The sequence below is a fragment of the Engraulis encrasicolus genome, chromosome 14, assembly GCF_034702125.1.
Source record: "Engraulis encrasicolus isolate BLACKSEA-1 chromosome 14, IST_EnEncr_1.0, whole genome shotgun sequence".
Lineage (NCBI taxonomy): Eukaryota > Metazoa > Chordata > Actinopteri > Clupeiformes > Engraulidae > Engraulis > Engraulis encrasicolus.
Window position 1 is genome coordinate 34,496,616 of NC_085870.1, and position 25,762 is coordinate 34,522,377.

The following is a 25,762-nucleotide window of genomic DNA, read 5'->3' on the forward strand; positions in this document are numbered from 1 at the left end:
GGAAATTCGTTCTCACCACACAGGGCAAGAGCAGCGCCCATAAGAACTGCAAGTGATTGCAAACTGCAATTACTTTGTCAGGCCAGTCATTGGCTTACCCATTACTTTGATCAGATCAAGCTGTAGCACTGCAAACCACAATAAAATGTAATACACTGCAATAAATATATAATAAATATATAACGAAATTTACATCAGTGACTCCACATAAATGAAATAAATTCAATGAAAGGTCATGAAAGGCCTTTGACAGTACAGCAGTGCCTTAAAAAAATGCATTTTAATGTCAATGCTTTGCAAAAATCTTAACGCTTTGGTTAAGACTATCCTTGATGATGAAAAACTAAACCACTTTGAATACTTTGCAGGGGACACTGGAACATGAGGAGAGTAAAACTCTTCGCATCCAACTAGAACTCAACCAAGTCAAGGCTGATGTGGACAGGAAACTGGGTGAGAAGGATGAGGAAATTGAGAACCTCCGGTGAGTTTGACACTGATTTTCTCTTCGCAAGTTAGAGAAATTAGTTTAGAAGAATAGAATTAGAATAGAATAGAATTAGTTTATTTCCTTTTGAACTGTATCAGCAGCACTACATGCATTGATAGAAGCCTCATTGTATGCTTATGTTTTTTAGAAGGGAATATAGAGGACATTTCTATAATATTTTTGGTAGAATATATTAATTTGATTTCGTATCATTCATATTTTTAGAGTATTTTTAAGTTCCCTCATGAACGGCAATTAACACATTCATGATCTGTGTTGTAAAACAGCCGTAATCACCAGCGTGCCCTGGAGTCTATGCAGGCCACGCTGGACTCGGAGGCCAAGTCTCGTAACGAGGCCGTGCGGCTGAAGAAGAAGATGGAGTGTGACCTGAACGAGATGGAGGTGCAGCTCAACCACGCCAACCGCCTGGCCACCGAATCCCAACGCACCGCGCGCACCCTGCAGACCCAGATCAAGGCAAGGCCTCCCGCACTGCCACAAGCACACATGGAAAAGTATACACTGTAATATTGAGTCCATTCTTTAAGACTAGCAAGCAAATACATGAAAAGTACTTACAATTGCAGGCCCAGATCAAGGCAAAGCCTCTTGCACGTGTTTAACAAAGTTTTGCGAGGGCCCGCACACCTTGAAAGTGTCTTTGTCATCAGGTGCAGCTTCTCAGGGTACTCTGATGAAGGCCTGGTGCCGAAACCTCAGCAGGCCAAAAATAAAGTTGTGAAGCCATAAAGAAGCAGCGCTCTACTCTCAAAACAGAAAGCCTGCTGTACTGCCACCAAGTACACATTTTTTAAGACAAGTATCATAAGCAAATAAATGAAAACTACTTACAATTGCACTGGCAATAATTTAATACTAGTATCAAAAGGAAAGAAATGAAAATGCTTGCAATAATGTAATATTGCAAAGTTCTACCAACTTCACATGTCGCATCGTCAGAGCCATTACCAAACATTTGAAAATTGTTACAGAAGACTAAAAAACACCAGCAGCGATATCTGATTTATGTTGAAGAATGCAAGCCTGTTTCCTGACTCCTTAGGTATGATATGTGTTTACACAGCAGGGTGAGCAGATGAGGCATTGTAACAGAACGTTGAGCATACGTTAGCATTAATGTATTAATTGTATTGCTATTAATTAATGATTCCCGATAATGTTAATCAATGTGGACCCTACTGTGAACCGAAGCCATCATCATCGCCACTCCATCATTACTTAAAAAGATAAACCTTTCTCAGTTCTCTATCCCTGACTATTTTACCTCCACTTCCTCTGAAGTAAGAAATCTGGGCGTCATCATCGACTCTTCGCTCTCCTTTGAATCCCATATTAAACAACTCACCAAAACTGCGTTTTTCCACCTTAAAACCATCTCCAGACTCCGCCCTTCTCTTACCCCTACCTCTGCTGAGACCCTCATCCACGCTTTCGTAACCTCCAGATTAGATTATTGCAATGCCCTACTCACTGGTCTCCCTACTAAATTGATTAACCGTCTACAATACATTCAGAACTCAGCAGCTAGATTACTCACACACACACCAGACCCTGGCATCACATTACCCCTATCCTCTATCAATTACACTGGCTTCCTATCCATTCACGTATCCATTTCAAAATTCTCCTCCTTGTATACAAGGCCCAGCACAATCTTGCACCCTCCTACATCACAAGTCTCCTCACCCCATACAATCCCACCCGCACACTACGATCCACTGACTCCTCCTTACAGTTCCCTCCACACACCTGCGCACCATGGGCGACAGGGCATTTAGTGTTGTTGGCCCCAAACTTTGGAATTCACTCCCACTGTCACTTCGTCAGTGTTCTACACTATCTACTTTTAAATCCAAGCTGAAGACACACCTTTTCATTTCTGCTTTTCCACTTCATTGACAGGCACTTCCACTTTATTTTAATCATCAGTTTATTTTTAATTTTACATATTATTATTTTTTCCCCTCATTTTATTTTATTTTCAAATGCATTCTACTTCTTTTTCTTACTTGAAAACATTTATCTTTATTGTACTTTTATTTCTATTTTATTTTTGCATTTTAATTACTCTCCTATTGTTAATTCACTGAAGCTTTGTTTTACTTTCCCTACTGTTATGTATTTGTTTTGATTGTAAAGTGTCCTTGGGTATCTTGAAAGGCGCTCAAAAATAAAATTTATTATTATTATTATTATTACTGTGGCCTAGTGGTACTGGGTTATTATGTCAGCAACCAGGGTTCGATTCCAGCTCAGGTCATTTGCCAGTCCTTCCCCGTCTCTCTCTCCCCACTCGTTTCCTGTCCCTCTCTCACTGTCCTGTCACAAATAAAGGCAAGGAAAGCCCTAAGAAATCTATATATTTTTAAAAAGTGAATCAATGTGGCACCGGTGTGTTTACAACAGGACGTGCAGCTGGAGCTGGACGAGGCGCTGCACCAGAACGAGGAGCTGAAGGAGCAGACGGCGGTGACGGAGCGCAGGAACAACCTGCTGGCAGCCGAGGTGGAGGAGCTCCGGGCCCTGCTGGAGCAGAACGACCGCGCGCGCAAACTGGCCGAACACGAGCTCCTGGAGACCTCCGAGAGAGTCAACCTGCTGCACTCACAGGTGTGTACTGTTACCCTGTTACCCTCCCCTCCCCTGCGTCCTGTTACCCTCTTACCCTCCCTTACCCTGCGTCCTGTTACCCTCTTACCCTCCCTTACCCTCCCCTGCGTCCTGTTACCCTCTTACCCTCCCTTACCCTCCCCTGCGTCCTGTTACCCTCTTACCCTCCCTTACCCTGCGTCCTGTTGCCCTCTTACCCTCCCTTACCCTGCCCTGCGTCCTGTTGCCCTCTTACCCTCCCTTACCCTGCGTCCTGTTGCCCTCTTACCCTCCCTTACCCTGCCCTGCGTCCTGTTGCCCTATCCTCTGGTACAAACTGGCCCAACACGAGCTCCTGGAGACCTCCGAGAGAGTCAACCTGCTGCACTCACAGGTGTGTACTGTTACCCTGTTACCCTCCCTTACCCTACCCTACGTCCTGTTACCCTGCCCAACCCTATCCTCTGGTACAAGCTGGACGAACACAAGCTCATGGAGACCTCTAATGCCTCTTTTCCACTGCCAGTTTTCTGGCAGGCGTACGTACAGCTTGACACGAGTACTACAGTAATAGCCAAGCCCAATGCTGAGTGTGAGATGTTGTGCTGTGTCGTGCTGTGTTGCAGAACATGTCTCTGCTGAGCCACAAGAAGAAGCTGGAGAGTGACCTGGCTCTGCTGTCTGGCGAGGTGGATGACATGCAGCAGGAGTGCCGCAACGCAGATGAAAAGGCCAAGAAGGCCATCACTGATGTACGTACAGTATGCCTGTGGGGTCTCTTCTACTCTTCCTTTTACTGGGTACCTGTGTGTGTGTGTGTGTGTGTGTGTGTGTGTGTGTGTGTGTGTGTGTGTGTGTGTGTGTGTGTGTGTGTGTGTGTGTGTGTGTGTGTGTGTGTGTGTGTGTGTGTGTGTGTGGTTTTTGTCTGCAAATGGTGTTTGTTTGTGCCACTCGTGTGCAGAGGGCTCGGAACACACATTGAGTCATAACTTCTGCAAACACACACACACACACACACACATTGTGGACATCTGGCTTTGGCCTGGGGCCATCTCTGATTGCTCTCATTTTTTTCTTTAATGCTTTGAGAGGTGATGGCTATTAAGCATTTAAGCCTATACACTGTACATTGGGCTAAGACGCTTACACACACGCAAGTGGATATTTTTGAATGTGTTTTGGTTTTGGCCTCTGCACATTTCAAAATACCGGTTTAAAAATATCCAATTTGGGGGGCTAAAATGCACCTGTCACAATGGAGTTTTTATTTTTATCCACATGGATGAATGTGAGTCTTCACAGACCAGATAAGCGTTATTTTTTCAAAGAGACAGCTATTGGGGAGCACTGCCTTGGGTCTCACATAATTGAGTGCAGCTTAAACATAAAATAAACATAAATTCCTGAGGAAACTCTGCTAATGAGAAACTCTGCATTTTTTTCCACGCACACCGACCCTTCCTTTTATTATACACATTTTTTTCTCTCTCTTCTCTTCTTCAGGCGGCCATGATGGCAGAGGAGCTGAAGAAGGAGCAGGACACCAGTGCTCACCTGGAGCGCATGAAGAAGAACATGGAGCAGACCATCAAGGACCTGCAGATGCGGCTGGACGAGGCTGAGCAGATAGCCCTCAAAGGGGGCAAGAAGCAGATCCAGAAGCTGGAGAGCAAGGTGAGCGCTTGGTTCACTGTGCCTGGCAGTAAACAATAGACTGTTGTGCTTACATAGTGAGAAGCCGCAAGATTGAGAATAGAAATCTTCTTGAGAAAGCATGTAGGGCACTGGGTTACTATGCTGGCGATCCGGGTTTGTTTCCGGCCCGGGTCATTTGGCGATCCTTCCCCCCGTTTTTCTCTCCCCACTTATTTCCTGTCTCTCCTCCACTGTCCTGTCAAAAATAAAGGCAAAAAGCCCTAAAAAATATTTATACAAAAAAAGAAAGCATGGCAAGACAGATGTTGTGGCCGAAGCCATCTTAAGCGTATTTGAGGGTGCTAACCGTCGCTTGATTTAATTGAATGACCTAGTTTTACCTCATGATCAGACCTTGAAGTAAATATAAATAAAAAATAATATGCAATCATTATTTCATCTCATAAATACATTATCACCTTCCATGATTATTACAATAATGTTTACAACGTCAGCCAACTTTCCATTTCAACAAGCTCTGTACAATGTGCGCTACTACTGCTTGCATGCTGTGTCTTTTGATGTGGAGACATTGAATTACGTTGGTGGGAATGTTTAGATGAGCTATTTGTCTGGTGTGTGTGTTGTAGGTCAAAGAGCTGGAGAATGAGTTGGAGATGGAGCAGAAGAAGAGCCAGGAGTTCCTGAAGGGAGTTCGCAAGTACGAGAGGAGGATCAAGGAGCTTTCTTACCAGGTGCATATTCTCTCCCTCCCGCTCTCTCTCCCTCCCTCCCGCTCTCTCGCTCGCACACACGCACACACGTACACACACACACACACACACACACACACACACACACACACACACACACACACACACACACACATACACACACACACACACGTACACACACACACACACACACACACACACACACACACACACACACGCAAACACACACACACACACACTTACTGATGACAAATAGTATTCAACCTCTGCATCCAGAAGACATAAATATGCAAACACACCTATTCTTTCGTAGCTTAACACAATAACCAAATTGGTTACTGTTATTATTCATCGCAACAGTACTCTCACAATGCATTTTTTGCTCATTACATTATATATCATTGGAATTCTTTTCATTGTGCAGGTGATTGTATCTAAAGCGTCTTAGCAACATGATCTCCAAAAATTCCGTGCTCCTGGACACGGATGTTAAGGACACAAAATCTGTGTCCAGGAACACGGATTTTGACAAAATTCCGTGCTCCTGGACACGGAATTGTTTTCCGTGCTCCTGGACACGGAATTGTTTGAAGTGCTTTCTATAGGCTATTTCCACAGTCTAGTGTTTTCTCAGGATTTTTCTAATTTCAAATATTTTGTCTAAAAAAAAACATTTCTTACTCACAGGTTAGGGTTAGGGATTGTTTTGGTCTGGGCACAGCTAGTTTTCTTTCATTCATTATATGAGTTTGATAGCCTAGCAACCAACTGGAAAAGGTATTTCTCAAAAATATGTCTTTAATGACAGGTTAAGGTTAGGGAATGTTTTGGTCAGGGCACAACTTAAATTGCTATAGCATTATTTTGTTTAGGATTAGCATTTGGTATGTATTTTCTAATGATAGAGTTAACACAGTGCTGTGGTAATAGCCTATAGAAAGCACTTCCGTGTGCCCATCACGGAAAACAATTCCGTGTCCAGGAGCACAGAAAACAATTCTGTGTCCAGGAGCACGGAATTTTGGCAAAATCCGTGCTCCTGGACACGGATTTCGTGTCCTTAACATCCGTGTCCAGGAGCATATAATTTTTGGAGATCAGGCTGGTCTTAGAGTTTCATTTTCATAATGTTGGTTGGTACTTCTCAAAATTAGTGTGGGTCAACAGCAAACTAGTCGCTCCTGTCCTCTGCTTGTGGCCTCGCGCTTCTCTGACGGCCCGCCTCCATTGAGAAACAGTAGGCACTGTAGTTTCAGTTGGCTGTAGAGGCTGGAGCACACTGCAGCTTAGTTTTAGTTTTACGAAATAGATGTTAAAAAGTGAGCATCAGTGTGTTTCAGCATCTACTTTCAAGTGGTTTGTCCCAATGTGATGCACCTGCAAGCTGAGGGATGATGCGTATAGCAGTCGTTTAGTTGGACTCTGCTTGTTGTTATTGATAATGGTGACGAGTGACACTACTGCCCCCTGCTGTTTGCTCCAGACGGAGGAGGACCGCAAGAACCAGCACCGCATGCAGGAGCTCATAGACAAGCTGCAGGCCAAAGTCAAGAGTTTCAAGAGGCAAGCCGAGGAGGCGGTGAGTAGGCCTACACATGACACACAGCAAGGCTACACATTTGCTTTCTTTTTTCCCTGTAGAATCTTAGCGGGACTGGAACTGTGAATAGGATGACGTAGCTCAAGTGGGAGTGTATTGTTCATAGAGGTAGAAAATAACACTAGAGAGGACATAGCAATTTGCGACAGCACTGGGAAATGGCAGATGGAGCTTCCCAACTTCCGTAGGTAGTGTAGGTACCTTCAGACGATGCAAGTCAATGGAGAACACGCCCACCCCTGTCAAAAAATTGACTAAAACTGTGTGAATATGAAGTAACACATTAATCAAAGACCATATTTGAAATGTCAGGCTAAATATCTACTTAAATCATATGAGTCGATAAAATACATTTAAAAATCAAATAATATATTTTATGAACATGGTTAGCAACACACTTCAACTATTGTCCTTGTATAGTGTGCTGATGGACATTTTCACATGATTAAGCCATTTTTGACAGAGGTGAGCCTCGTTCTCCGTTAATTTCCATTTCTCTGATCTACCTACAGATAATGGCCGCTACAGATTGCCGTAAAAAGGGGGGCGGGGTCCTCTCTAGTGTTATTTTCTACCTCTATGGTATTGCTATACCATAATAGGTGATAATGGGAGGGAGTGGAGCTCTGCATTCTGCAGCTGAACATACTTGTACCGTGGCGCTAAAGGCAGGGCACTCTACTACACGGCCGACCTGGATTCGATTCTGACCCGGGTCCTTTGCTGACCCTTCCCCGTCTCTCTCTCTCTCCCAACTTTTTTCCTGTCACCACACCTTCACTTCTTATCTCATATAAACAAAAACAATGGCTTGAAAAGCCCCAAAAAATACTTACAAAAAATACTTACAAAAAAAACAAAAAAAAACCAAAGCACACTCCCATACTCGTGAATCTTCAACACTATATGACCAGGTGGCAATGTTGAACACAGAGGGCATACCTGTATTTTAAAAGGAAAAAAGAGGCAAAACGCGTTGTTCGCTCTCGAGAGTGAAGAGCAAAAATTCAAACAAGTGTCTGGTAAACTTATCCTTATAAAGTATTGAATTTGAATACTATTTGAATAAAATACCTGTAGTGTTTCAGACACCAAATGCATAAAACATTGTCACATGGTCACTGTTATCAGTATCAGTGTATTGTAATGATTTGGGTTATTGTTTTACGAAACAATAAGATTTAATGTCACAAACTGTCTGTGACATTGTCATTTAATGTGAAAACTGTGAATGGTTAACTATCAAGAAATGATGCTGGTTGGTTGCATTAAAAAAAAAAAAAAAAACCATCTAACAACCGAAAAGGCATTCAAGATCAGTATCAAGTAAATTTTTTATTGTGATTTGTGATGTGATTGTGTAGGAGGAGCAGGCCAACTCCAACTTGACCAGGTTTAGGAAGGTGCAGCATGAGCTGGATGATGCAGAGGAGAGGGCAGACATGGCAGAGTCGCAGGTCAACAAGCTGCGCATTCGCACCCGTGACCAGGGGCCCAAGGTAAGGAATGGTTATCATTTGAATGTTATGAATAAAGAGCTGTTTTCCAAAAGGCTATATATCCTTTTTCAAAATTTTTTTTTTTAAAAGATTCGGTTTCAGTGAATATAGTTGAAATCAGTGTTTTAATGTTTGATTTTGTTATAGAAATATCAAACAACATTAACCCAGTTACAATTGTCCTGATGCCGTTTTAAAATGAGGTTAAAAAATATATATATATTCATGAAAATTGTATGGCTGTTTTACATGGGTTCTGGCTGGTTGTACACAAACGAATGCGTACGCAGCCAGGGATTCCAAAATGCTAGGCGGCTAGGTGTTTAACATTGGAAGTTCCATTGGACCAGTGTAGTCAGAGAGAGTAGAGAGAGAGAGGTTCCATTGGCCCATTGTTTCCGGGTTCTATTATTGGGGGGGGGGAATCCCCCTTTAGGCAGACCTAGGCAGACCTGAGGAGTGTTCTATTCAATGCTAGGAGCATCATGACACGCCCCTTTAGGCAGACTGGAACCTGGTCATGTTAGGTGCCCATAGAAACCTATTATGTTGGCATATCTCTATACTTAAAGAATCTCAGGTGTAGTCCGTGGTTAAATCTGTTTTCTCGTCGGCTGGATGTTGTTGCGGTTTCTGTGGTCTCTGTACTGCTACCAACTCCATTCTGGGATAACATATCTTAACGTGAGTACATCAGAATCGATTCCTATGCATTGTAAATGAAGTTATATTGTATCACACCAAACACACGTGGGGAGGACGTTTGAGTGACAGCAGCTTCCAAACAATCAGAGGCTACCTCCGATCACGAAACCCCGCCTTGTCAGCAGCGGCTAACACTTTGCAACACATTATAACATTATTTAGGGAGCATGCCAAAGCATTACCAGCGACATGATAGTATTTTCTTCTAAACGGTGTCACCGACATTACAGCGTGCGAGTAAGTGGATAAAACCGCCAGCCGAGAAGACAACAGGTTCTTGTCATAGACTGTGCAGGGCTCCAATGGCACTTACAATGATAAACACCTAGGCCCCTAGCATTTTGGAATCCCTGGCTCCGTGCGCACTCAAAAGTTTACAAATATTCAAAATGTAGGCTATGTATAGCGATTTGGAAAAGAGCTCTTCATGTGTGAACATGCGAAAACATGAAATCGCAGTTAACTGTATTGAAAAAAAAAAAATAGATTTGAAAATATTAACAAAATAGTAATTCTCTTAACATGTACAGTATATAGCAGGTCATGAACCATTTTTAGTGTTTTCTATCGAATAAACTTCACTTTGGTTCTGTCCCATTTCATTTCCCATCTTCTGTGTCTTTCAGACTCAGCTGGCCGAGTGATGACTGGAGGACCTTCATTGTGATGAACTAATTCAATTCTCACTCAGTCAAGCCGCTGCAACAGATAGCTTTGCCTGGGTGATGGGACTTGCATTATATTAAATGTTTGGCAAAAACGTGAGGCATCTGTGTGATCTTACTGTTCATTGAAGTCTGTGTGTGTGTGTGTGTGTGTGTGTGTGTGTGTGTGTGTGTGTGTGTGTGTGTGTGTGTGTGTGTGTGTGTGTGTGTGTGTGTGTGTGTGTGTGTGTGTGTGTGTGTGTGTGTGTGTGTGTGTGACCTCTGCATATACACTGAGAGAATGTGAGTTGGGAAAGATTATTTTGTTTCCCTGAAATTGTGACAAAAACTATTAGAACTATCTAGCAGGCAGTCACAAGCTCAAAGTTCTATGACATTCAGTTCTACAGGAGGTCACTTCGATTTTTAAATCGAGACCGTGGTGTAGGCACACAACCAGAATATTGCGGTTTCCTTCACTAAAGCCCAAAGAAAATCTCACCACAGGAGAGATTTTGTTTGTGAAAATTTATTGTGATTTCCATTCTTACATTACATTTACAATATTATACACAGGTTAAACAAAAATCAAACCCAGGATGATAAGACGTAGACAAAGGGTGAGAGGCAGGGAGTTGATGGGGAGCGGACACAGAATGACAAAGTGGTATGTTAATTAAGAAACAAAACAAAAAAAGAACTTAAGTAAAACCGCTCTTTCGTGTGGGTGTGCAGACAATCTTCAATTCTTCGGGTTCTGCAGGCTCAACACACAGGAGAAACAAAGCAACAAGGGCTCTCAACTATTTTTTAGCAGCAAAGGGGTGAAGGGAACAAAACAAAAAAATTACAGGCACCATCTTAAATGAGTAATTTATGAAAAGGGGAAAAAGCTGCACACACACACACGCACGCACACTTAGGCAAAGCAGGAAAAGCATTTTCTGCATGTAGGTCTCTGACATATACTTGCTGTTCTGTGCATAAACAATGTCACTCAAAGTTCAATACATCACACAAGCACCCAACCACAAAGCCATGTACCGTTGATGTCCAGGAAAGGCAGAGGAAAGCATCCCTAACGTGATTTCCTGGGATTTGGGGGTTACTTAACCTAGGGGTTATTCCAAGAAGCTGGTTCAGTTAACCTCATTTTCTAAAATGCTGTCTGCAAGCTCTCCATCATTAGGGTTACCCACTTCCTGTAGGTAAACTTTCACAGGCTCATCATCTAACCACGTTCTTGGAATACTCCCCCTACTCTGTGGGGTTAGTGAACGTCCAGTCTTTGGGGTTAACGGACTACATGACTGACAACTTATGACAAGCTTCTGGACTGATAAGCACCCACTGGCTGAGAGCTACAGCCAATGATCAGTGAAGCACACCTGAAGGTGCTGGATTTGGGTTTTATTTTTTATTTTTTTAACATTGCCGTCTTCATGCTAAGGACATTCTATGGTTCCGCAAAAGCATTCTACATATTTCAGGTCATTCTAAAATGTTTCACTTTTCATTTTTCCAAGGAAGACCGAGGGGGGAAAAAAGCTAGAAAAGGCTCATGAACGTGCATAGAAAGCAATGGAATGTTTGGGTACCATGAGAGACCCACTATTCTTCCAAAGTTATCATTATGGTTTGGCAGAAAGTAGCCTTCACACTACACAAATAAAAAATCTCTCAAAGACACCTTCAAACTTTTAACTGTTTTACATCCTCAGGAAGTGTGATGAGTCACGAAGTGGGGACAGACATTCTGTTTTGCTACTCTCGAACGACAGCAGCTAAGATGGGGATGGGCATGGCCTTTGCAAATTATTACCAAAAGAATGAAAAAGGTCTAAAATATTCATGCACGCATGTACACATACACACACACCAAAGAGCATATTTCAGGAAGCACTGACAAGACATAACGGCTCGGATGCCTTGTCAGTCAAATAAAAATTAGGCCTACATAAAAATCCAAGAGCAATCAGATGACAGGTGGATTAACAATGTCGTACACAACCACCAACCCATGAACCAATGTGTGCTGTGCAATGTAACAAATGATGATTTGATGACTTGTATCAGAGATCTCCTGGCACTTGATAACACCCTTCAAACGTCTATAACTGCGTGGACTGTGAAAAGCTGTGATACGAACTTTAAAAATGTGCACGTTTTTTTCCAAGTTGCAGAGGAGAAGAAAGTGCTACCATATCAGAATAGAACAAAGTGAAAACATCAACTGAGTGACTGAACACAGTGCAGAAGGACACACAGAAAGACCTTAGTGTAAATAACACACCAGCAGTTCAATGAGGAAAACACACACACACACACACACACACACACACTAATTACAATCACGCCCACAAGCACACACGGGACTGTGAAGGAACTGAGGGGGTGACCTGAAACTACAGATTCCATAGAGTCAGTAAAGCACTGAGGTGAAATGAAGCAAGCCAGATCTCTCGCTCTCTCACACGCACGCACACACACACACACACACACGCACACGCACACACACACACACACACACACACACACACACACACGCACACGCACACGCACGCACACACACACACACACACACGCACACACAACAAGGTGCTCTAGATTACAAGCCCTATGTGCATGGACACAGTTAGTGAGTCAAGGGGGGAAGAAAATAAAGAAAAATAATGAAAAGAGGGGACAAAAAAACAAACAGACGAGGTAGTTTAGATATGTTCCTTTCCAGCCCTGCGGAAAAATAAAAACTAAAGGGAAACTTTATAAAGGAAGTTGAAAACATTTTGTCGGGGCTGTCAGATGGGAGATTAAGAGATTCTCCAGCCAATCAGACTGGAGGGCAGAGGTGAGGGGCGGGGGTAAAACTGAATCAGGATTGTCTGCAGGATGTGTGTGTGTGTGTGTGTACTAAAAACTGGAGCCTGCATAGTTACCTCAATATGAGCCATAAAGGATAAGTGTGAGGGGATCAAAAAAAAGAACCAGACAAAAAAACAGACAAAGACATCCAAACAATCTACATGATGCACCCAAACATACTAAAATAGCAAAAGCTAATGACTAATAATAATAATAAGTCTTCGGAACTCAATTCTGACGTGTCTGATCAAAATGAAGGACCTGGGTGAGTGTTAAGTTTAAAATGACAATCCACCATTTCAGAAAATATGCCAATTTCTCTCCTCCCCTTGACTTCAATTGAGTTTTATCCTTGTCCTGTTCTTCCAGCTGTTCTCAGGGCCTTCGCACATCACTCCCGCCAAAGTGTGGTGCACTGCTCTGCCAACGTTTGACCCCGCTGTTGTCAATACAAGCCCGCACACCAGCGCAGATGTCCGGACATCTGGACCCCGTTTCTCGAAAGCATAGTTGCTAACCAGCTAGCAACAAGTTCCCAATGGGAAATTGCATTGCAACCAAGTAAGTTGCTAGCTTAGTTAGCGACGACGTTGTCGAGAAACGTGCCCCTGCGCCGGTGTGTGGGGTTGTATTGAAAACAGTGGAATCGAACGTTGGCAGAGCAGTGTGCCGCACTTTGGCGGAATCTGTGTACAGATGGCCTCAGAGTCCAGTAATATTACTCCTAGTTCCAACCTACCATGTTAACACTGAACACTGAGTCAGAGAACAGAGTGACAAAAATCAGGAGAAAGGCAAAAATCGAACTATTGAACTGCAGAGGAGGTGAGAAATTAGCACATTTCCAGAAATAGTGGAGTGTGGCTTTAAGGTAAGGAGGAGCATGACCAGGGAAGTGGGGCAGGGGGTTCGGTCAGGTGAGGGTGATGGACCTCTGAGAAGCCACTGTAGTCTGATGGCATACCAACCAACCAACTATGACATCACAATGGTCGCCATGGCAATTAGAACAAGCACCAGGTGTTTTTGCTCCACCACTGATTGTCACACATCACATCACACTCTCATATCAGTCATCTCTCTCACACACACGCTGTCTCGCTCTCGCTCTCGCTCACTCTCACACACACACTTGGCTGGAGAGAGCACTAAACCCCAACCTGGAGAGGATTGGACAGCTCTTGTTGCATGCATCATACACACCTGATCATTGATTATGATGGACTGATCAGATTCAGACACACACACACTTTGATGCATCCATGAACCAATATACGAGGGGAACATCAAAATAGAAAACCCCCCCCCCCCCCCCCCCAAAAAAAAACCCCAAACAAACAAAATAAAACAAAACAAACTCATTCCTAACCAACTGCATTTCTCCATTGAAACTACACCTCACCCATGTACTGCATCACAACCTTATGCTCGATACTCTTTATCTGTATGCTTTATTTATATAGATAACTTACTTCTTAGAAAAAGGCTTCTTCACCACTCTTATTGTACAGCGAGAGGCCCGAGCCTCCCCCTAGGCCCCTCTGGATCAACAAATAAACAAACAAACCCACATGCCGATTGGGGGGTTGGGTGGGGTGGTGTGGGGTTGTGAGTGTGCAAGCATGGGGTGGCCACTGCCTCAGAGCCGAGGAGGAAAAGGGGTGTATAGGAGGCGTGGGGGATGTGGGGTGGTGGTGGAGGGGGGTGTCACAGTACCTACACACCTCCCTGTTCAACTGTCATCTTTTGTGGGGCAGGGCAGGCAGCATGCCTGGTGTTATGGGCCACTGTGATGGTGGTGGTAGTGGGATACAGATGCAGATTGGGGGGGGTAAGGGGTCAGAACTGGGGCTGAGTATGGGGCTGCCTTGCCCTGGCTTCAAGGGACCTTATTCACAGTTCAGGCATTCGGGCGGACAGGCATTCAGTCCAGGAAGAATGGAGAAGCCCATTCAGATAGACAGCGGGCTGTAGGGATGATGATGATGATGATGATGATGATGATACTGATGTTCAACAGTCAAGAGTCCGTGCTCCTTCACCACTCTCCACCATCATTCTCTTCTTCCGGTGAAGTAAGCCAGTCACCCCACCCCATCCTAACCCCCACCCGCACCCCACCCCGCCTGCTGTCTGTGAGTGTGAGCGAGCCGGAGAGAGCTGGCCTCCAGTGGGGCTTAGTCCTCCAGCAGCTCCTGCTCTAGGTCCATGTAAGGCTCGTCGATGTAGCTGGCTATGGCACACGGGGAGGTCCGCACCTGCTCCAGGAGCACCGACACCGTCTCCTTCCAGAAGCTGAACGGGATGCAGGAGCTCTGGAGGACGGACAGACAGACAGACCGACGACAAGAGTATTAGTAGCAAAATCACCACAGCACATCTAAAAGTCAAGTCAGCTTTAATTGGTAGCTTGTTCACATGCTCAGGGCATATAAGGAAATTGAAGTTGTGTTTCTCTCTCCACACCAGGCTAGGACATAGACATACATAGGACTTACATTTACAGACTGACATTGAAGTGCGAGACAGGCAGGGCTCTAAATTAACTTTTTCCACCACCAGCCAATTTGGCTAGTAGACATTTTTTCTTACCAGCCAAACAGAAGTTCAACTAGCCATTTTTTAATCTTGCCAAAATAGGCTATGCGTTAGGCTAGTTGTGTTTTTTTTTTTTAATATATTATTATCATTATTATTATGGTTATTTTATTCAAAGTTCCACAACACATAAACACTACTGTATAGGCCTACATACTAGGTCTATAATAAGCATATTATATATACTTTTTTAACTTCTGCTTTATTTTTACCTTATTTTTTACCTCTGAAAACAATGAATCACCAGCCACACACACAACAGACCTTTAAACCAAACACACAGCCACCACAAAACCTCACACTCCAAGGAGGGAGAAGAGATGAGAGGAAAAGAAGAGGAGGAGAGGAGAGGTCAACACACACACACACACACGTTGTGCAATAATGGATATGATGTCGTGTGTGCCTATTGTGTGTTTATGTGGCCTACAGTATGATGCTATAGGCACCATTATTTCCTCCAGGAGCTCTTCTCTACCATGCGCAACAAAATTACAAGAAGCCTACGCTATGTTTAACTAAAAGCAAATAATATCACGGAAATGTTCGCTTCCTTCGTTACTTCCATAGCGTACGTAGCGCACGTAGCCTACTCGCACGGGCATAAGGTCTGCCCTTCTTTCCGATGGCGTGGGCTTTCCAACTTAGTTGCGCCATGACTTAAAACATTTCAGAAGACAACTGACAGCTACGCTCACACTACTGACAGCCCGTTCTCCTCCTCTGCCCTTGTCGCTATTTCATTCCACAACACTCCTGTTATTGAAACTCTTCGGTCAGGTCCTCGCAGCTTAAAAAGTCAGCCTGTTAGAGCAAGGTGTGTCGGTGTCGGCGAATGCTAATAGTAACAGTAGGTATAATAGTGACGTTAAAACTGGTGGAGCGAAAGTGACAGGAGCAGGGGAGAGTTGCCTGTCAAAATAGTGTGAGCGCACAGGAGCTCTGAAATGCTTTGTGTCCTGGCGCGCGCAACAGCAGCACGGAGTGGCTGCTGCTTCGGAACTCTCACGGTGGGGTGGGGTCATGACGGGAGTGTTTATGGGTAATGTAGGAAATCTCGCCGTATCGTTGTCATACAAGCAGCCGTTATACCGTTCACAATTTACTGTAGGCTACTCGGGCGCTACTAGCCAAATGGGCGGGTAGGTATTTTTTTCCACCGGCCAAAATTAATTTTCACCCGTGTTTGGCGGGTTGGCGTGTGTTAATTTAGAGCCCTGGAGACAGGACAGGTAACAGTGATGAACAGTGGGGAGGGACACACGCTCATACACACACGAACGCACACACATGCACGCGCACACGTTCTCCAGACAGGTGCTGTCCTTGTCCTTGTTGTGGTAGTGGTGCTGTGAGCGTGCGTGCGAGTGTGCGTGTGTGTGTGTGTGTGTGTGTGTGTGTGGGCGCGTGTGTGTGTGTGTGTCCCTCCCTACTCACGTTCTCCAGACAGGTGCTGTCCTTGTCCTTGTTGAGGTAGTGGTGCTGTGAGCGTGTGTGTGTGTGTGTGTGTGTGTGTGTGTGTGTGTGTGTGTGTGTGTGCCTCCCTACTCACGCTGTCCTTGTCCTTGTTGGGGTAGTGGTGCTGTGAGCGTGCGTGTGAGTGTGCGAGTGCGAGTGCGTGTGTGTGTGAGTGTGTGTGTGCGCGAGTGTGTGAGTGTGTGTGTGTGTGTGCGCGCCCCTCCCTACTCACGTTCTCCAGACAGGTGCTGTCCTTGTCCTTGTTGAGGTAGTGGTGCTGTGAGCGTGTGTGTGTGTGTGTGTGTGTGTGTGTGTGTGTGTGTGTCCCTCCCTACTCACGTTCTCCAGACAGGTGCTGTCCTTGTCCTTGTTGAGGTAGTGGTGCTGTGAGCGTGTGTGTGTGTGTGTGTGTGTGTGTGTGTGTGTGTGTGTGTGTGGGCGCGTGTGTGTGTGTGTGTCCCTCCCTACTCACGTTCTCCAGACAGGTGCTGTGAGCGTGTGTGTGTGTGTGTGTGTGTGTGTGTGTGTGTGTGTGTGTGTGTGTGTGTGTGTGTGTGCGCCCCTCCCTACTCACGTTCTCCAGACAGGTGCTGTCCTTGTCCTTGTTGAGGTAGTGGTGCTGTGCGGGCGTGTGTGTGTGGGTGTGTGTGTGTGTGTGTGTGTGTGTGTGTCCCTCCCTACTCACGTTCTCCAGACAGGTGCTGTCCTTGTCCTTGTTGGGGTAGTGGTGCTGTGTGTGTTTGTGTGTGTGTGTGTCTGCGAGTTTGTGTTTGTGTGTGTGTGTGTGTGTGTGTGCGCGCCCCTCCCTACTCACGTTCTCCAGACAGGTGCTGTCCTTGTCCTTGTTGAGGTAGTGGTGCTGCCAGAAGCGCAGCAGGTGGTGGAAGTTGTTGAGCAGGCAGCCGGGGTACTTCTCGGCGTACTCCTTCTCCCGCAGCGCGCTCAGGTAGAAGGGCAGCTTGGCACGCCGCCGCGCCAACATCAGGATCACCAGGCTGGTGTTCAGGCAGCTCACGTTCTCCTATGGGGGGCACGGAGAGATGAGGAGGGAGGGAAGAGGATGGAGAGAAGGGAAGAGGATGGAGAGAAGGGGAGAGAAGAGAGAGAGAGGGGGAGAGAGATAAGGGAGGAGGAAAGAGGATGGAGAGAAGAGAAGAGAGAGAGAGGATGGAGAGATGAGGAGGGAGGGAAGAGGATGGAGAGAAGGGAAGAGGATGGAGAGAAGGGGAGAGAAGAGAGAGAGAGAGAAGGGGGAGAGAGATAAGGAAGGAGGGAAGAGGATGGAGAGAAGGGCAGAGAGAGAGAGGATGGAGAGAGATAAGGAAGGAGGGAAGAGGATGGAGAGAAGGGAAGAGCATGGAGAGAAGGGAAGAGGATGGAGAGAAGGGAAGAGAGAGACAGAGGAGGGAAAGAGATAAGGAAGGAGGGGAGGGGATGGAGACAAGGGAAGAGAGAGAGAGAGAGAGGAGGGAGAGAGATAAGGAAGAAGGAAAGGGGGTGGAGCGAAGGGAAGAGAGAAGAGGATGGAGAGAAGGGAAGAGAGAGAGAGAGATAAAAGGAAGAAAGAAAGGGGGTGGAGCGAAGGGAAGAGAGAGGGGTGGGGGCAGGACAAAGAAGGAGAGAAAAGAGAGAGTGAAGAGGGGTAGTAAGAGGAGGAGGAGCAGAAGGAGGAAAGGAATGGAGAGAAAGAGAGTTAGGGAGGGAAGATGGAGGAAATGTGGGCAGGAAGAGAGAGGAGGAGGGAGGGAAGAGGATGGAGAGAAAGGAAGAGAGAGAGAGGCGGGAGAGACATAAGGAAGGTGGAAAGGGAAGGGAGATGACCAGACGTTCAGTGTTAAACTCACTGCAATGCTATGCAAGCTAAACTAGTCCCTCCTGTCCTCGCCTTGACTCATGCTTCATTGACAGTAGGATGACATTTTTGAGGAATTCCCCTCGGGATGAGAGTCAAAATTATAAAGATGAACGGGAGCGGGCAGGAGCGGCAATACAAATAAATGGGAGCGGGCAGGAACAGCAATTAAAATGAAAATGAATGATTTTGAGTGGGAGGGGGCGGGATTGGGAGACATTCTTACAGGAGTGGACGGGATGGGATTTGTTTCTTTTACTCCAGCCCGGGATGGGATTTTTTTTTCTTGGACCGAGATGGGACGGGAGTGAAAATCCACTCCGATGTAATGCTCTAATTGACACCCAGCCTCCATGGAGATAACAATAAAGTTTCCCCCCACTGTCAACCTGGGCACAACAACTTTTGGGGGACTTTTTCTCACTCAACATCTTCAAGAGAATGGCCTAAAATGAATCCTGCCATAGAATAATATTTTTTTAAAAATCAAAAAAAAAAAGAATTTTAAGTATGTGTGATTAGAGTGTGATGGAAGCCTTGCCTGTGTGAGCGTCTGGACATTGATGATGTTGACAAGTCTGAAGAGGAAAGACAGTCGGTTCTCCACTCGGGCCATGTAGGAGAGCAGAGCACACTCCGACAACACCTCCACCACTGCAACAAACAAACACGCGCGCACACACACACAATTAGCTACTATAATCCAAACACACACATCACAAACTACTCGGGTTTAATGGATTGAGCGGTACAGGCTCCATGATGAAACCTTACCTTTGACATCACCCGTTTGGCTTTCGAAGCGGTCGAGAGAGAGCACTATGCAGCGCACCAGCATGTTGGAGTCCACCAGAGAGCTGTTGATCTGCGTCAAAAACGTCTGGAACTGGAGGGAAAACAAGACGCCACACACAATGTTTAGATCACAGACAGTCGTCTGCCACAGTTGTCTGTGAGACTTCAACTTGACCCTTCTACCAAAGAGCATCCGCAACAACTACTCTTCAAAACAAATCTCAGTTGTGTGCTTCAGCGGCAGTGGTGGCTGTGGTGGTGGTGGTGTCTCAGGAGCTGTTTGGCACCCGCAAGGTTGCAGATTCCTGCCCTTTCTCTGCTTGACCCCATTGATGTGTCCTTGAGGAAGATACTTAGCCACCAGGAGCAACTTGGGGTTAAGTATCTTGCTCAAGGACACAAGGTGGCACCCTGCGTGGTAGTCACTGCCCCCAGTGTGTGAATGGGTGAATGTGAGGCAAACAATGTGAAGCGCTTTGAGTGCTCGAAGGAGTGGAAAGGCGCTACATAGATGCAGTCCATTTATACATTTAGGAAACTTAGGAATTCCGGAATTTAGGAACTCTGGACACTAAGGAATTTTGGACATGGGACTCAATTTCATATTTAGTGTTGGAGAGGCGTCAAGACAATACTTTTGATATTCCAAGCAGTCCTTGTAACTGCAGAGGTGGCTGGTGCTTGGCTAGCAAAAGTGAACATCCTTTCATAGCCTGCCAGTCTAGGATATTGCATCCTTTCCAATGTCCAAAAATCCAATGAGTTGCCTTAACAAAAGAAAGAGCATCATTCAGCATGGCTGTTATACATGCAGTGCTGTTCAGGTCTGTATCACTGGCAGGACCCTTGCAGTTACATCAGTCAGCTAGTTCAGCTCCATACCACTAAAGTAGGTTAGTTCAGTTCCGCATCATTGGTAGGAGCTTTGTAGTTGCAATAGCGGGCTATTACAGTTCTATAACACTGACAGGAGTTTCATAGTGGCAGCAGTAGGCTAGTACAGTTCTGCGCTGCTGGCTGCTCTCAGCTGTACCAGAGGGGGTTCACTCACAGGAGTTCACCGGTGGTACTGCAGCTAGTTGGCGCTCGCGGGCAAGTGAATGGGCGTCAATGGGGTTTTCACTTGCCCGCGCTCGCCCCCTAGTGGGAACCCAAGCGGAACTGCAAAGCTTATTGGCTACAATGGGAACCATTGGGAGTGAAGCTTCTCCTCTACCTTCTCCTCCGTGTTGACGTAGCTGTTGAAGCGCTTGAAGGCATCGATGTTGAACTTCATTAGCTCCCCCAGCAGGTCGAAATAGCTCTGCAGCACATCACGCGACTTGCAGCCGCTGTCGATGATGCAGAACAGGATGTGCTGTGGACACACGGAGGGACAGGAAGGGGCGTGGTCAAAACAGGAAGCTCACGATTGTCACTTCTATTTGTAACAACTCAATCGCGATGCCACCCTCACATGACTACTACATGGCTGTATTTTGTTTTATACAACTTAGGTGATCAGAACACAATCGTTTTGTTGTGCAGATGGTGAATACCATCCAAAGTCTTTGTATTATCATGATGTGAGAATACATGTACAATATTCCAGGCATATTGGCGTTTGCTGTGCGTCAGTCCCTACGTTTACATGACAATTTGAATTCCGAATTAACTCACTGAACATGACGTTTTCCAAGTGGAATTATACTTAATTCAGATTTAAACACCAGATGTAGCCAATGTGAACTTAGAGGCGGCATAACATATACAGACAGAGAGAGAAAGGGTGTGTGTGAGAGAGAGAGAGAGAGAGAGAGAGAGAGAGAGAGACAGAGAGAGAGAGAGAGAGACAGAGAGAGAGAGAGAGAGAGAGAGAGAGAGAGAGAGAGAGAGAGAGCGAGCGAGCGAGCGAGAGCACATAGACTGACGGAGTGTTGTTGAGATGATGAGTGTTTGAGCTCCCTCTCACCTCTAGTAGGCCTCTTCTGAGCAGGAACATCTGGTCCGCATAGGAGGTGGCTCCCCTCAGAAAGCTCTCCACCGCCCGCGCCTGCCAAAACCTAAACGGAGGACGAGGTAAACGGGCCCAGTGAGAACAACAACACTCACATCATGAGATGACAGGAGAAAGGAAGAAAACAGGATTTGTAGAGAGGAGCAAAATTGTGTATGTGAATATGTGAGAGAGAGAGATATAGAGATAAAGGGGGCAACAGAGAGAGGGGGGAGGAGGAAGAAAAAGGGAAAAAGAGAGATGAAGAGAAAAAGAGGCATGTACAGTAGAGGAAATCAAGTCCAGTGTACTTTATTGTCAAAAATCTATGTAACAGGGTTAGCACAGAAGGTTGAAATTGCGTTTAACTAAAAACATTTAAATAAGACATTGACAATAATCTCGCACGCAGCCACGTGCACACATGAAATGAAGAGGTTCTGGAAAAAGCAGGCAGCATTTTCACTAGACACACTTGTACAGCATTATATCTGATGAATCTGACCTGAAGGAAGAATCCGGTGGCTCTCTCTTCATAACAGTGAGCAGGCGAGTCAAGAGACCCTTCTTCCCATCACACACCAGACTCCTGCGCGCACACACACACACACAAGACACAGACACAGAGTAATTCGTTTTTACTTGTAAACTCTTGAAATTGCTGGTTCTTCGTGCACAGCAAATACTCCCCGATTACAACAGTTGAACTACTGAATCTTGGAGACGTCCTTGTACAGTACCTGTCTGTGTTGACGAGCGCCTCCACCTCTGGAATGTTGGCCTTCAGAGAGATGGCACTCAGCTCATTCAGCTCCTGGCTGTTCAGCAGCAGGTACTTGTTCCTAACACACAAACACAAATAATAAATTATGATCAATTATGAAATTACTCACAAGCACACAATTACAAATAATTGATTCCTGCAGCAGATAACCAGGTACATACAAGAAGTCCTAGTTGACCACCTCCAGTATACGGACACATAATGATATATAACTGTTACAATACTGCAATTACATATTAGAATAATAACTATATCAGGAGCAGCGGAAATAATGGTGGAATTATGGCGGATCATAAAACGTGATCGAAACTTGACTCACTCGTGGTGGTCACTGAAGCTCTGCAGGAGCCTGAGGAACTGGATCTTGAATGAGATCTCCTGTGGAGTACACACACATGAACATGTGTGACCAATGGTTAGCGGCCATTACTGAAAAAATAAACTTTATATCATTTTTATCAACAGCGATGTTTCGATCCAACAGTGAGATCTTCCAAAGTTCATATTTTTGGAGCTAATGCCTGCCCAGTGCGCGGACCACTTCATCACACGGTCTACCACTTTTGTCTGGCACCTGGATAACTGCTTTGTGGATGTGCGCACCCCAACCTCCAAATGCTAGTGTCCATTACTGCCCAAAACATAGAAATATGATTGTGTATCTTACAATACATTTTAGTATCGTGATAAGACGGATACACCTGTGATGTATGTGGATATGTGTGTGTAAGAGCATATCTGTATATGTGGATGTGAATAATTGTGAGAGTTTGAGTGTGTATGCATACATGTGAATGTGTGTACTTTAATGAATGAGAGTATGCTTGGATGTGTGTACATGCTCAACGCACAGATTGAATACAATAAGTTATGTATTGTATACTGTACAGTCTATGGTTCAAAGTCAAAGACAGTTTTCTTACGGGGCTGCAGTCGCAGTTTTCGTTCTGGCCGTGCACCACGTGGTTGGTGGGCGTGTACTTCCAGATGAGTTTGTCAAACAGGTTGTTCAGGCCCGGGATGAGGCGGAACTCCGCCAGCATTTTGTGCACCTAGAAACGGGCGGACCGAGACAGACACACAGACAGAGGTAAGGGGAGTGGAGATAAACACACACACACACACACACACACATACCCGTACTGTACACCTGTACTGAAGAATCATGGCTTAAACACGTGAGACCTGTGTGACTGTGTGTGTGACTGTGTGACTGTGTGTGTGTGTGTGTGTGTGTGTGTGTGTGTGTGTGTGTGTGTGTGTGTGTGTGTGTGTGTGTGTGTGTTTTTGGTTGCTTCGTACGCTGACAGAAATGTGTGGCTCGCCATGTGACACAATGTTTGTACATGACATGACAAAAAATAAAATTCAGAAGTGAGCAAGATGTTAAAATGAACAATTTCAGTGAACTTCTACAGAATTTTTCACGACGAATTTATAAAATGGTGGCGAGAAATAAACAAACCTGCAAGCTGTACGGTGCAGATAACACTGAGTAAGACTGACTGTACATGCACACAGGGACGGCACGTTTCCTTAACGTCTCCGTGAGCAGTGCGAGTTCGAGAGGTTCGTGGGCTGCCTTGCATACTGCACAGTCAACGTCCACTTTCTATCCACGGGCAGCAGCCATTCATTTTCAATGGAGCCCGCACATTGAACGCGGACGTCCGCGCAGGAAAATAGATTCAAGTTCTATTTTCAAGGAGCAACGCGGACATGTCCGGGCGGGACGGATATGCGCCGCGCTTACACCGCGTTCCTGTGTGCAAGGCATGATTTGTTTTCATGCATTCTAACCGTTTCGGACTGATAACAGACACGTTCTGTGGACGTACTGTGGAGTGTGGATGTCTGCGCCGTTGGTGTGAATGCAGCGTGAGACAAGAGTCGGGCGAATATAAAAGATAGGGATAGTCACACACCTCCATTGCTCAGTGTTTAGCATACTGTAGGTTTGCTTGCAGAGAGATTCACATATGTAAGACTTGTTTTGTATGGATTTTAATGGTTCAGCGTTTCTTTCTTGCTTGCATAAGTGTGAGGAATTCCCTGGCTCTACTCCTTGTCTCTATGCAAGAGTCGCCTGAAGTACGCCCAACGGCCACCAAGTTTTGTCCCTGGCTCTGCTCTTCACCATGAACAACTCTCTGTATGAATGCATTAGCTAATCACGCCCAGTCAGTCTGGCCAAACTAGGGTGACTTCCCAGTTCTTAGAGGGTGGACTTAAACCCACTCATTTCAAATGCATCTGCATGCTACAACTGGTGGAGGCTACAATCAGATCACACAGTCTTTGTGTTAAACCTTGCCCATCAGGTAACCGGGAAGTAATTGATTTTATACAGCTCCACAAGAAGTATGGACAGGCAGGCCCAGGACATGAATATGAGTCACATTCAGTACATTTGTAACAGGATGGCAAAGATATTTCCCACAGTGGAAAAATAATGCACACACAAAACAAAACTCAGTAGTATCTCACCATGTTCCTCTGTCGCCCCATGAGCAGCACGCACAGCACGTAGAGCACCTCCACCTTGTACATGATCTCGTGCACCGTCTTCATGGACTGGGGCAGGCGGTGGCGCAGCGGGCTGGTGGCCAGACTGCCCTCGTCCGACGACTCTGCAAAACACAACACATTACATTATCTGCCTACGCAACTGAATTCTCTTTTCTGATTGGTAAATGGGGTTGCAATTATTCCCCTATAACCGGTCAGGCGTCAAGCGTGCGTGTAAGTTAGGCGAACTGCCGTTATTAAATCTCTCTCTCTCTCTCTCTCTCTCTCTGTCTCTCTCTCTGTCTCTCTCTCTGTCTCTCTCTCTGTCTCTCTCTCTCTCTCTCTCTCTGTCTCTCTCTCTGTCTCTCTCTCTCTCTCTCTCCCGCTCTATGTAGAAATGCTTCTCAAGTTTTTGTTTTTAAACTGAAGACATTCCATCCCGCCGTGGAAAATTAAATAATCACAGCGTCAACTAAGATTCTAGACGTGTCAGATTACACGTCCGCATAGCAACATTCTATCTTGCTCACAAGAGGTGCAGTTTACATGGTTTCTACAATTTTACAGACAATAGATTTAAGAAGTATACCCCTACCGTAACGGCAGATAAGCGGGATAACGGCCTTTGAGGACGACCGGTTATACAAAATTAATGGCTTGGCGGAGGCAACTTTGTCTCCGCAGTGCGCACGTCGCCAAAGTTCGAAGCTGCCGCCTCGCCATTAATTTCGTATAACCGGTCACCTCGTACTTACACCACATCACACAGCGGCCAATGGGGAGGGGGAACTGGAGGATTTCTATTAATTTTTTGTTTTCAGTTGCACTGCAAGTTGGAACTGCTCTTTGTTTAAAAAAAACTCATCTACTCCTCCAAACTTACTGTGTTTAGTACTACAAGCTGATGAAACACTGATTCAGGAAACATTATTACATTGCATTACATGCAAGACTTACGATAGACTTTTATTGTCCCCCAAGTGGAAATACGTTCTCAACACCATCACAAA

General features: G+C 45.4%; 2 protein-coding genes across 5 annotated transcripts in view; one reads left to right on the forward strand and one right to left on the reverse strand.

Moving 5' to 3' along the window:
* myh7ba (myosin, heavy chain 7B, cardiac muscle, beta a) overlaps window positions 1-10,037 on the forward strand; it is a 64,061-nt gene extending 54,024 nt beyond the window's left edge. For all 3 annotated transcript variants that reach the window (XM_063215544.1, XM_063215542.1, XM_063215543.1), the window contains 9 exons: window positions 369-484; window positions 778-970; window positions 2,921-3,124; window positions 3,730-3,855; window positions 4,607-4,777; window positions 5,389-5,493; window positions 6,956-7,051; window positions 8,437-8,571; window positions 9,903-10,037. In XM_063215544.1, coding sequence (XP_063071614.1) covers window positions 369-484; window positions 778-970; window positions 2,921-3,124; window positions 3,730-3,855; window positions 4,607-4,777; window positions 5,389-5,493; window positions 6,956-7,051; window positions 8,437-8,571; window positions 9,903-9,920 — 1,164 coding nt within the window. In that variant the 3' untranslated portion in view covers window positions 9,921-10,037. The remainder of the gene's footprint in view (window positions 1-368; window positions 485-777; window positions 971-2,920; window positions 3,125-3,729; window positions 3,856-4,606; window positions 4,778-5,388; window positions 5,494-6,955; window positions 7,052-8,436; window positions 8,572-9,902) is intronic.
* A 4,047-nt stretch (window positions 10,038-14,084) lies between these two features.
* Window positions 14,085-25,762, reverse strand: part of trpc4apa (transient receptor potential cation channel, subfamily C, member 4 associated protein a) — a 28,183-nt gene continuing 16,505 nt past the window's right edge. For both annotated transcript variants that reach the window (XM_063215529.1, XM_063215530.1), the window contains 11 exons: window positions 24,732-24,874; window positions 23,168-23,296; window positions 22,564-22,622; window positions 22,201-22,302; window positions 21,966-22,049; window positions 21,437-21,527; window positions 20,702-20,842; window positions 19,465-19,576; window positions 19,232-19,344; window positions 17,653-17,859; window positions 14,085-15,097 (listed from right to left, as the gene is read on the reverse strand). In XM_063215529.1, coding sequence (XP_063071599.1) covers window positions 14,960-15,097; window positions 17,653-17,859; window positions 19,232-19,344; window positions 19,465-19,576; window positions 20,702-20,842; window positions 21,437-21,527; window positions 21,966-22,049; window positions 22,201-22,302; window positions 22,564-22,622; window positions 23,168-23,296; window positions 24,732-24,874 — 1,319 coding nt within the window. In that variant the 3' untranslated portion in view covers window positions 14,085-14,959. The remainder of the gene's footprint in view (window positions 15,098-17,652; window positions 17,860-19,231; window positions 19,345-19,464; window positions 19,577-20,701; window positions 20,843-21,436; window positions 21,528-21,965; window positions 22,050-22,200; window positions 22,303-22,563; window positions 22,623-23,167; window positions 23,297-24,731; window positions 24,875-25,762) is intronic.